General features: G+C 38.0%; 2 protein-coding genes across 2 annotated transcripts; one reads left to right on the plus strand and one right to left on the minus strand.

The window, feature by feature from the left end:
• Positions 1 to 622: 622 nt before the first annotated feature.
• Positions 623 to 3,841, plus strand: Der-1 (derlin 1). The gene is made up of 5 exons (XM_077427692.1): positions 623 to 896; positions 2,257 to 2,460; positions 2,537 to 2,685; positions 2,763 to 2,873; positions 2,948 to 3,841. Exons 1-5 carry the CDS (start codon positions 744 to 746, stop codon positions 3,084 to 3,086), a joined length of 756 nt encoding a protein of 251 aa, XP_077283818.1. The 5' UTR covers positions 623 to 743; the 3' UTR covers positions 3,087 to 3,841.
• Positions 3,842 to 5,772: 1,931 nt separating this feature from the next.
• ND-B22 (NADH dehydrogenase (ubiquinone) B22 subunit) lies at positions 5,773 to 9,781 on the minus strand. Its single transcript, XM_077446515.1, has 3 exons — positions 9,577 to 9,781; positions 7,301 to 7,443; positions 5,773 to 6,241 (listed from the first exon to the last, which is right to left on the minus strand). The coding sequence occupies exons 1-3, from the start codon at positions 9,678 to 9,680 to the stop codon at positions 6,048 to 6,050; spliced, it is 441 nt and encodes a 146-aa protein (XP_077302641.1). The 5' UTR covers positions 9,681 to 9,781; the 3' UTR covers positions 5,773 to 6,047.
• Positions 9,782 to 11,492: the final 1,711 nt, after the last annotated feature.

The following is an 11,492-nucleotide window of genomic DNA, read 5'->3' on the forward strand; positions in this document are numbered from 1 at the left end:
CCTCTTCGTACATACAATAACCATTGTACCAATTGAACAAAAATAAACGATCCTCTTTCAAACTACACAACACGTGTTTCGTTAGACCGGGATACGGTCAACATACCTTCCCTGTCTTACACTGGTGACCCCCTCACCTGTCTTACACTGATGACCGCCGACTACTAAATTGGCGATCTTACACAACTATAAGAATATAAGACAAATTGTGCTATCCTGAATCAAAAACAATACACAAGTCGTACGATGACATAATCGCACTTCTGTACAAACATGCAGAGGTAGCCTCGCCTGGAATTATCTGTGCGACCAATTTTCGTGCGACAGAAGATCCGTGCGAGCGACTTTCCTGTTAGCGATTGACATATGACAAGGAATCATAGAACCGTATGTTTCTGACCTGGCCAGATCTGTAGAGGGCAAATTTCCCTTCCTGCCACACTTTGTCCTCCTCGCCTGTTAAGAGGAAACATAAATCAAGAACCCTCACTGTGACTACATAAATATTTAGACTACGCCCTTTAAAATATACTTTTACCATTTAATAAACACAAGGAAGTGTAATAAAGCGACAAAACATCAAAGTTTGTATCAATTAGCCAAAGCAATTGATACAAAGCGTGGCAATGTTGGCAGCACATAACACGTAAGCGGCCACCGCGCCGATCAAGTGGCAGTGGCAGTGGAGAGTGAGGTTCGCTGGCGCTGGCGCTGGTCTTCTGACGTTTCACACCAATCAATCAATGTCAGACATTAAGGAATGGTTCGGGGGCCTCCCGCTCTTCACCAAATACTGGCTCTCGTTCACGCTCGTGCTCAGCCTCCTCGGCAGATTCGGAATCCTCAGGCCGTACTATCTGGTCCTCCTCGCCGAACCCCTCTTCTACTCCTGTCAGGTACGCCTATCAAATCTCACAGTCGACTGACATAACCTCAAACTTTTAACAGTTTTAATTACCATTGAAAATGAGCACACTGCATATGTGGGCGACGTATTTTGATATTTAATATGACTATATTGAGACCTTGGACTGTATAGTGTGAGTCATCAATTCTTCATATACATATGTAAATTATTGTAAAAAAGTATATATATCGAGGGTAAAATTATCATCTGTACAAATATATTTTTTTAATGCGTGCTTTATTTAAATATTGCATGATTTTTTTTATTGTTTTTTTATCGTCAAACAATTGCATCATGCATTGCATATATGCCAGTAATTTTTTTTTTTAATAAAGTAATTCCACTCTGAAGTCCGTAATTCAATCTTTCAAATTTGATTTTAAATTATTTCAAATACCAAACCTTAAGCTCCTGGGTTTCATATAAAAACTAGTTGCATTACAATAAGAAGTGTTTAATTAGAGTAATCAATATTTGAAGTTGTAAAAGTTCCGAATATTTCCACTATAAATTCAAAAACGAAGAAGTTTTTGATATTTGAAATAATTTTAATACACATTTTGATCAAAAATGACCGATGAGGATTCGGATCCGAATAGAGAATAATGCTATTATCTTATTTATTATTATTTTATGTACCAAATGTATTTTATGTATAAATGAAGAAATGTCACTTACAAGAAGAGATTATCGGGCCATCTAAATATTCTTACACAAGTGGTAAAATACAAAACAATATAAAGTTTTAAATGTAATAACAAAAAGAAGATTTTAGTCACTGAACTGTGATCCTCAATGATCAATGTCTTCTTGAGTGAGGACGGTGATCTTTGAAAGGATATAAACAATATATATATATATATATATATATATATATATATATATATATATATATATATATATATATATATATATATATATATATATATATATATATATATATATATATATATATATATATATATATATATATATATATATATATATATATATATATATATATATATATATATATATGTAGGATCAAGATTCGAGGGATTCTGAATGAGATATGCGGATTATGTAGATCAAACTGTTTTTCTTTCACATCTATCCATCATGATAGTTCTCAAACACTCTGCTTATACATATATGTGGTAGAGATTCCTGACAGATGACGCTGTTCAGGACCACGGTTGGGATGTGGCGGTTGAGGTGAAGATCAAACACGTGCGTTTTCAGTCATGTTGTTTATTAAGACGATACGTGCAGAGGTTTAGTGACCAACCGCGACTAACTGTTACATCTCTACCCCTTTTCATCAGCCTTTCGTTCAATTCCAACCCTACATATATTATTATTTATTTCAGATATGGCGTCCACTAACGGCAGTACTATACTATCCAATAAATCCCGGCACTGGATTTCACTTCTTAATAAACTGCTATTTCCTATACAACTACTCGCTACGACTAGAGACGGGTATATTCGCCGGTCGTCCTGCTGACTATTGCTTCATGCTGCTGTTCAATTGGATGTGTTGCATCATAGTCGGACTCGTCGGCGAAATTCAAGTACGCCACCATTTTCTATTCGATTACATACAACAAACTAAAACTCACTTTTAATCTTTCACTATTAATCTTTCAGTATTTAATGGATCCGATGGTGCTGTCTGTATTGTACGTATGGTGTCAACTGAACAAGGATACCATTGTTTCGTTCTGGTTCGGCACGCGTTTCAAAGCCATGTATTTGCCGTGGGTTCTGTTCGCATTCAATCTCGTCATGAGCGGAGGGTGAATAATTCATTCAATTGAATACAAAACATGTATATTTAAAATGTATCGGTGTTAACTGTATGTATTTGTTTCAGCGGCATTATGGAGCTGGTCGGAATCGGTGTAGGTCATGCTTATTACTTCCTTATGTTTGAATATCCTCAGAACATTGGAGGACCGAGTCTGGTCAAAACTCCCGATTTCTTGTAAGTGCTAATAAACATTGAACTGATTCATCTATCGCATGTGGTTTGATCATATATATATTTTTTTGTTATAGGAGAAGGATATTCCCAGATGTCCGGGGTGGAGTTTCCGGCTTCGGAATGCCACCTCAAGCTGCAGCAGGTCCAGAACAACCTAGAGCGGGTATTTTCAACCGTCATCAATGGGGCCGAGGTCAACCTCTCGGACAATAATCCTCGGAATAATTTAATACGGATAAAATTGTACATATAATATTTTTATAAACGTGATCAGATCTCTCGATATTCCCATGGAATTGTTTATTTTTTGTTATGTCTAATTTGAAACGTGTTATATTTTATGTTTATGACACGTTGCAAACCTTTTTTATGTAACGAAAATATAATACCATGTATGTATAATATAATTTATATTATATTTGATCTGAACATTGAAGCACCGGTTTTATTGTATGTAAAATAATGCCTATATGTCTACGAGTATATGGTTTTGGAATATTCAGAGATCTCCACTTAACACATCCTGTGATAAGGATATACATACGTCGACTTTGATTACTCTCGGCTGCCGTGTGTTTTCCGTTGCGCTAACATTCTCATCATTGTAATAATTTAGAATTGATATTCCACATTTGACTATAGTAAAAGGACATTGGACATTTTTTAATTATAATAGTTATCTATATCGAAAAGACTGAGCTTTTGACGAAACGCAATTTAGCAACGGAAGGTTGTACGACGAATCACAGTCGCGTAATCAGAGCGATGTATTTAATTTAAATGTTTGTTGAATGCGCGAAGACTGCACGTTTGAGAGCTATAGGTTTATATATTTGTTAATTTGTTCATTTTTTTTCTTACCGCTGTTTAGTTACGTTTATAATAATGTATTTCTAATAAAAAATAATTTAATAACAATTCAAATTTTTTTTAAATGTACCATATTATTCCCAAGAAAGCATTTTTTCAATTATTTGTTTTATTTTTCAAATTTCATGAAACGATTGAATTTTTTAAATTTATTTTATTACAAATATATGTACATATGTAGAAGAATTTTATGTATGTATGTGGTAGATAATCCTGACATATGACGCTGTTCAGGACCACGGTTGGGATGTGGCGGTTGAGATGAAGACCAAACACGTGCCTTTTCAGTCATGTTGTTTATTACGATGGTATGTGAGGTGGTTTGACGACCAACCGCTCGGAGCACAGGTCCAACTGCGACTACCTATTACATCTCTGTCTCTTTCATCCCTTAGGGCTGGGCCGCACTGTGCGACTTGGTTGAGGGCGACCAGACAAATGCATGCAGGTAGATGGGACATGCCACACCCGTCAACTTGTTTGTCGCACACATTTCCATACATTCGTTCGTGTCGCGCAACTAGTCGGCCGACAAAGTTGCACAGTGTGGCCCGGCCCTTACCCACAATCGGTCATAACATATATCAGCCTTTCGTTCAATTCCAACCCTACATATGTATATGTTACAGTCGAAGTGTATTTTCAGTTGTAATACATTCATATTCGAATTCAATTCAACTAGTAAATTATATCTCTACAAACGCAAATACTTTCAACAATGTGCGCCAGTATGTAAACCCTGGTAATAGAGAAAAGACTACATAATCTCTATTTCTATCCTCCGAGTATACACATACGAATGCATCCAATGCTCGGATGCGCCCGTATAACCAACAAGCACCTAGAAACTTTTCGACCTTCTTTCCATCCATCCAGTACTCTTCTGTATCCCTCATATATATTGTAACGTGGGAACATTAGTGCATTCGTGGATGAACAATAGAGACCCCGGTTAAGGCTGACGGGACTCAGTAAGTACCCGAACAAAGGATACGCTGGAGTTCTCACAGACCTGGGCGAGTGCGTGCGCAAACAATAAACTCGCCAGGGTAGACTACGTGCCAATACAATAGACATATTAATAGATCGGGGAAGCTGTGCTGCACAATTTTTCCTTTATACGGTGGTACACACGGTAGATCACATTATTCTGGAGTGAGCGGTGGTTCGATGAGGACCTCTGAGATCGTTGAATAAATGCTTTGAAGCGACTTTGGCTCCTGAACCCACCCCTACGCAACATTATTAACTAGTATTGTGCCCGTTGATTTCAACGGGTGGTTTCGAAAAGGAATTGAAACATGAATAAAAATAAAGTTATATGTTACATATATATGTAAGTATAATGTAAGGTAATTTATAGGTGCACTCGCACGTAATATTAATCTTAATAAAAAGTGGCACATTATACACTTAGCAATCTAACCTGTTCGAAATGATGAATGAATGTATGTGTGTGTGTGCACCTCTAGAATCCAGAATCGAAATCGAAACGGCTGGTTTCGGAAAGAAATTGATGCACGAATTACGAAGTGATTTTGTGCATCACCAACGCCACCAAAGCCCTGGGGGCTTCGCCCCCAGCACCCCCGAGGACTCCAGCGCCCTTGGGGCTCCGCCCCCAGCGCCCCCGCCAACTGAGAAAAGAAACGGATTGGCCACCAACGCCCAACACCACCATATACTCAAATTGTAAATATATCTAAGTCAAAATAAAACTTTAATTTCTGTAGTGAATATGTGATGACTCTGATTGTCTTCCGTGCGTTTTAGCGTAGTTATGGAGATGTACCGCGTAATATTGAAACAATTTATTTATTCGTAAAGGCGCTTCTATTATTATAATATGTTTCTGATGATTAATGTACAATTCATAGATGTCTCGTCAATTTGCGAGTTTTCAGTGTCTCGTGATTCAGCGACTTGTCTAATAAAAGTGCTGCATTGTTTGTAATTGGCCAGGAAGGCGCATTGGGGTCCACCTGTAAGGCCTTCCTGGTATATATGTAAAAAAATAATAATAAAAATAAACGATCAATTTCGATTTCAATAAAATTTATTCAAGTAGTTTAAATTTTAAACTAAATAAACCTAATCCAGCATGTGAACATCATCGATCAAATCTGTTTCTACAATATTGCATTACATATATAACGTAGATCTGACAGTGCAAACGTTCCAGTGCAACTTAGTACGCAACTGAAAACATACGTAGATGTTAAGAGAAAAAAAATAAAAATACCCAGTCACACAAACATGGCTTAGTATTTACATCGTTCGCATATGCATATGTGATGAGTTAAGTTAGTGATGCACGTCTTCCGCTGTCGGTTTTCCATAAGTTTTCTCCCACCGCTCTACGAATTCCTTCTTCCTCTGTTCTCGGCGAGCGAAATATTCAGGATATTGCGCTTTCTCCAACGGATGCCAGTGATCGAGGACCCAATCGGGTGGGATCACTTCTCTCTCGAAAGCCACGCCGCCAGGACTGTGCGGGACTGAAAACATATTGTCGATCAATTAAACATGCTACATGCCGACTAGCATATTTAATTTGTGTGCGGTGCTACTTTAGTATGCGGTCTACCGTAGCATGCGATCTACCTTTGAATCGCAGTCGACTATTTTTTTTTATTTGTATCGTAGCAACGAAATGTTTATTACAATTTTATTTTTTCCTGCCGCTCCATAATGTTTTCGAAGCATTTCTATCAAAATATCGTCAGCAGATACATATCTCTTAACCAAATCTTAAATTAATAGGGCCAACCTTAACTTAACCTAACCTATCCTGACCCTTAACCGTTTGCCCGCGGCAAACAAAAGTCTGTAGCGCGGCTGTCTTCCATAGAATTTCTGAACTTTGCACGGGATTTTGAGCCTTATATGCGCCTATTTCAACTGTTTTAAGGTTCAAAATTGGTTGAATATATTACTGAGAGTTGAATGCCATCTATTCAATTTGCTTAAAATGAATATATACCAGTCAAAATTAGTTTTTTGTGGAACCATACTGAAACCTCGTTTATGTGACGTCACGTCTGTTGAACATTGGCGACGATACGTCTCAATTGTATGAAGAATGATTATTTGACATTTAAGCCAAAACTACAAGATATATTATGTATTTTATTGTTTAAAATAATACTTTATGTATAAATTAACATATCTGATTATTTGAGTAAATATTAAAATCTGTATTTAAGGTCGAAAACTGGATTGCCAAATTCGCGAAAAAGGTGCCGCTATATTTATTGCCGCGGGCAAAGGGTTAAATAAATGAGTGTTGGCTGCTAAGGTATGTTTTTTATATGAAAATATTGATGAAATAAAACTTAAAAAAAAAATTATATCTTAGCAGCCAACACTTATTTATTTAAGGGTCAGGATAGTTTAGTTTAAGTTAAGGTTGGCCCTATTCATATAAGATTAGGTTATTAGGGTCAGTATTATTCAGTGAGACCGCATATTAAAGTAAAAATGTGAAGGTAGATCGCATACTAAAGTGGATATGTGAAGGTAGACCGCATACTAAAGTAGCACCTTGTGTTGCTTACATTTTCTAGGAATGCCATGTTGTCTCTGGAACAGTTCTTCTTCCCCATCCGTTAAAAATTTCCTCGCTTTAATCATATCGTGCTCGTTTTTGTTGGCATCGAATCGAGCACGGAGCAGTGTAGCTTGATATCGGTATAGATGGCTTAATAAAATAAAAATTATATTAAAAAATTGTATTACATACGTTATTTTCAAAAGTATTTCAATTAATATGAATGTTTTAGTATTTTCAGAAAGATTTAATGATCATGTTTCATAAGTATGTACAATATTATTGAGGTTTTATTTTATTTTACAAGCATATATATACCAAGAAGGCCTAACAGGTAAACCCTAATTCGCCTTCCTGGCCATACAAAAATTTTAATAAAGCATAATAGAGACATATATGGATACATTTTTGATAAACTTATATATTCAGAGCATTTTTCATATGAATCGTCAAATTTTTGAGACATTTATGGACAAATTTGCAGTATATTTTAGGAATTCGAGACGCTGAAAACTCGAAAATTGTGAGAAATGGGTAAAGGTTGCCAATTTGTAGGAACTGTTTCAATTAAGCGAGCAGTTTGGCTTAATGGTAGCGTATATGTTTAGCACCATGCGATCACTGGTTCGATCCGCCAAAACTGCTGGTTAGATTTGGAGGTTTTGTGACTCCAAATCGATCGTTTCTCTATCAGAGTTTGCCAATTTGATCTGATCATTGTTGAAACGGTTCCTCAAATTGGCAAATAAATCCTTTCCTGTTGTCACAAAAAATGTTATGTATAATTATAAATAAGAGTATAATTTGTAAAAATTATGCACAAAATCTAAATCTATACATGTCTCAATAATCATCTGTATTTATTCTGTGTATAAATTGTAATAATTGTGCAAAAAATCTAAAATCCATAGATGTCTCAATGGATTAATTATGTACTTAATTAATTGTTAAAATTAATTCAATGGTCCTTTCGGCCGTATATGTATATATATGTAAAGTAAAATGTCTGGCCGTATATTCCATGTATGGTTTCGAATTATGTAATGATTGTGTATTGAAAATATATATAATTTCTTGATTTGTATAGTACACTCGTCACATTGTAGCGATCTGTAATGACGAGTGTACTTTGATTAAATAAATTAAAATCAGATAAATTGGTAAAATCTGATAGGAAACGACCGAGCTGGAGTCACAAACCAAGGTTTGGCCAGCAGCAATCTGTGGGACTCGAACCCGTTACAACTATGTTCGAAAGCATATATGCTAACCATTAGTCCACGCTGCTGGTTGAAATCTGAGATGAAATCAATATCACAAATGATAATCATACTTATACAGTGAACGAAATTCTATAATTATATTAACCAGCAGTATGGCTCGGTGTTTGCGTTTATGTTTAGCACTGAGAGATTACTGGGTTCGATCCCATGCTAATTTTTAATAATGCTGGTTAGATTTGGATATTTGCGATTCCAAGTCGATCGTTTCTTATGAGAGTTTGCCAATTTAATTGATTTTCATTGTTGAAACGGTTCCTCAAATTGGAAAAAATCATCCTACCCACTACCACAAATATCTGAATTTGATTTATGCACAATATGTAAAAATGAATGTACAAGTCTATAGATGTCTCAATGGATTGATTCATTAATTAATTGTTAACTTCGTGTTCTTCAGCTGAAGCCTCGCGAAATACAGTGGTTTATGTAATAAAAATGCTATAATGTTTGTAATTAATTGTCTAGGAAGGCGCATTGGGGTCTACCTGTAAGACCTTCTTGGTATATATCTATGTAAAATAAAATAAAATAAATGAGTTTTTCATTAATAACCTTTCAGTATAAACAGCACTCCTTTAATAATTTTAAATTTTAACATATACATTGGACTAAGATACTCCACAAATGTACGTCGAATGATCAACAAAACGAAAGGCAATCAATCAAATGCACATAAGAATTGGGTCACATATGCGGAACTATTTGTTTGAATAGTCACTACTTTTACAAGTAGGTGCAAAATTTCGGACTAACAAGCCTTTCGACGTGGAAATCTATACATATATTTTGGTAGTGTTTTTTTGTTGGAAACCTGACTCGAACATATAATGAACGATTTGTCAAATGTGGTCGTCGCCATTGTAATCGAACGAATGACTTGTTTCCGAAGCTGATACCTTCTGTGACTTCGACACGTCCAATGTGCGGTATAGCGATAGTGAGCATGTGTTGTCAAATGAGTGTTACGTAAGTGTAATAATAGTGTAGAAGAGATGAGAACCGATTGGACATAAAGGACTCGGCATTCCTCAAGGCACTCTTGTAGAGTTGGCAGACCCTGCGCTGGTGGGAGACCAGACCCAACACTGGCAGCTTCACCGACATCTTGACAGCTCTCGAGCCGACCGACCAGCTAGAGCTACTGTCAAATGTCAATCGAGCAACACTGCCGCCAACCTCATCATTAGTTACGTCTCAACTACACTAGTCTATTTTTATGGCCAAATGTACGGTTCATAATTAGAGACAGATGCTGAAAATTCCTTTTTATTCAACAAATCAATGTACAGATCGCTCCAATGTGACGAGTATACTATACAGATCAAGAAACACACCAAATGATATATTAATACCTAATTATTACATATTTCTAAATTATACATGACATTTACCGGTCTCTCTAACGGGACCGAAAGTGAAACGCCCGGAAACGCAAAGATCTGTGGGAATCTCGTCACATCCATCAAAACATTTACTGCGACGCAGAATACATTCCCAAAACCAGTCGAAGCACACCTGCAGTCATTAAACTAAACTCAAGCGGAACGGTGCCGAAACCTTCTAGTAAGTTCTACCCCTACAAGTCGAGTGGAACAAAACTGGTCGAAGCACACCTGCAGCCATTAAACTGTAGGAATCTCGTCATCGTCATCGTCATCAAAACATTCGAGAATATTCCGCAACAACAAACTACATTCCCGAAAACCAGACGTCGCACACCTGTAGCCATTATATTAAACTCAAGCGGAACGCCCCTACCAGTCGAGTGGAACCAAAACGGTCGAAACACGCCGCCACCATTAAAATACATCGAGCGGAACGGCGCCAATCGTTCCAGAAAATTCTACCCCTCGACAAAAGAACATTCCTCGCTTACGCATCAACAAACCACCACCATGGGTCAGGCGATTCCAGAAACACTATAAAAGGAGGTACAACCCAAACAACGCGAGTCGACCCACAGCAGCAAGCGCCGACACACAGCAACAGAGAGTCGACATCCAGCTCCTGACCAGCCACCACTTCACTACGCGGACTTGGAAGATCAACCAGCCGAATGAGCCAGCAACACACTGCCGTATCCCGAGACCTTCCGAACATAGCCGAATGCCGAGCCAGCGACACTCTACCGTATCCAGAGACTAGCCGAACATAGCCGAATGCCGAGCCAGCGACACTCTACCACATCCAGAGACCTCTGAACGACATACTTTTACCAACAATTAATCATACTTGTGTATACGTGTTACTACCAAATAAATACCATATTCAACATACAGCTGTATTAATACCGAACACAGACGAACCTGTCTACAATACATGGCGGACTGGTGGTGAAGAAGACCTTCACAACCAAGACTAAGTCCCCATAAAACTAACATCGAGCGGAACACCCCTACCAGTCGAGTGGAACCAAACCGGTCGAAGCACACCGCAGCCATTAAACTACATCGAGCGGAACGGTGCCAATCATTCCAGAAAATTCTACCCCATCGACAAAAGCACATTCCTCGCATACGCATCAACAACAGCCAGCAACCAGAAACACTATAAAAGGAGGTCCAACCCAAACAACGCCAGTCGACCCACAGCAGCAAGTGTCGACACACAGCAGCAGACCAGTCGACATCCAGCTCCTGACCTACCACCACTACACTACGCGGACTTGGAAGATCAACCAGCCGAACGAGCCAGCAACACACTGCCGCATCCAGAGACCTTCTGAACATAGCCGAACGCCGAGCCAGCAACACACTGCCGCATCCAGAGACCTTCTGAACATAGCCGAACGCCGAGCCAGCAACACACTGCCGCATCCAGAGACCTTCTGAACATAGCCGAACAACGAGCCAGCAACACACTGCCGCATCCAGAGACCTTCTGAACATAGCCGAATGCCGAGCCAGCAACACACTG

This window comes from Arctopsyche grandis, chromosome 3, assembly GCF_051622035.1.
Source record: "Arctopsyche grandis isolate Sample6627 chromosome 3, ASM5162203v2, whole genome shotgun sequence".
NCBI lineage: Eukaryota > Metazoa > Arthropoda > Insecta > Trichoptera > Hydropsychidae > Arctopsyche > Arctopsyche grandis.

Bases quoted from the DNA above. Each gene is read 5' to 3' on its own strand.
- Der-1 (XM_077427692.1), top strand. From the start codon at position 744: ATGTCAGACATTAAGGAATGGTTCGGGGGCCTCCCGCTCTTCACCAAA. The intron at 897-2,256 runs GTACGCCTATCA...TATTTATTTCAG, and splicing joins CCCTCTTCTACTCCTGTCAG to ATATGGCGTCCACTAACGGC. The intron at 2,461-2,536 runs GTACGCCACCAT...TTAATCTTTCAG, and splicing joins GACTCGTCGGCGAAATTCAA to TATTTAATGGATCCGATGGT.
- ND-B22 (XM_077446515.1), bottom strand. From the start codon at position 9,680: ATGTCGGTGAAGCTGCCAGTGTTGGGTCTGGTCTCCCACCAGCGCAGG. The intron at 7,444-9,576 runs GTTCTCATCTCT...TATTTTATTAAG, and splicing joins GAGTCCTTTATGTCCAATCG to CCATCTATACCGATATCAAG. The intron at 6,242-7,300 runs GTAAGCAACACA...ATATGTTTTCAG, and splicing joins ACATGGCATTCCTAGAAAAT to TCCCGCACAGTCCTGGCGGC.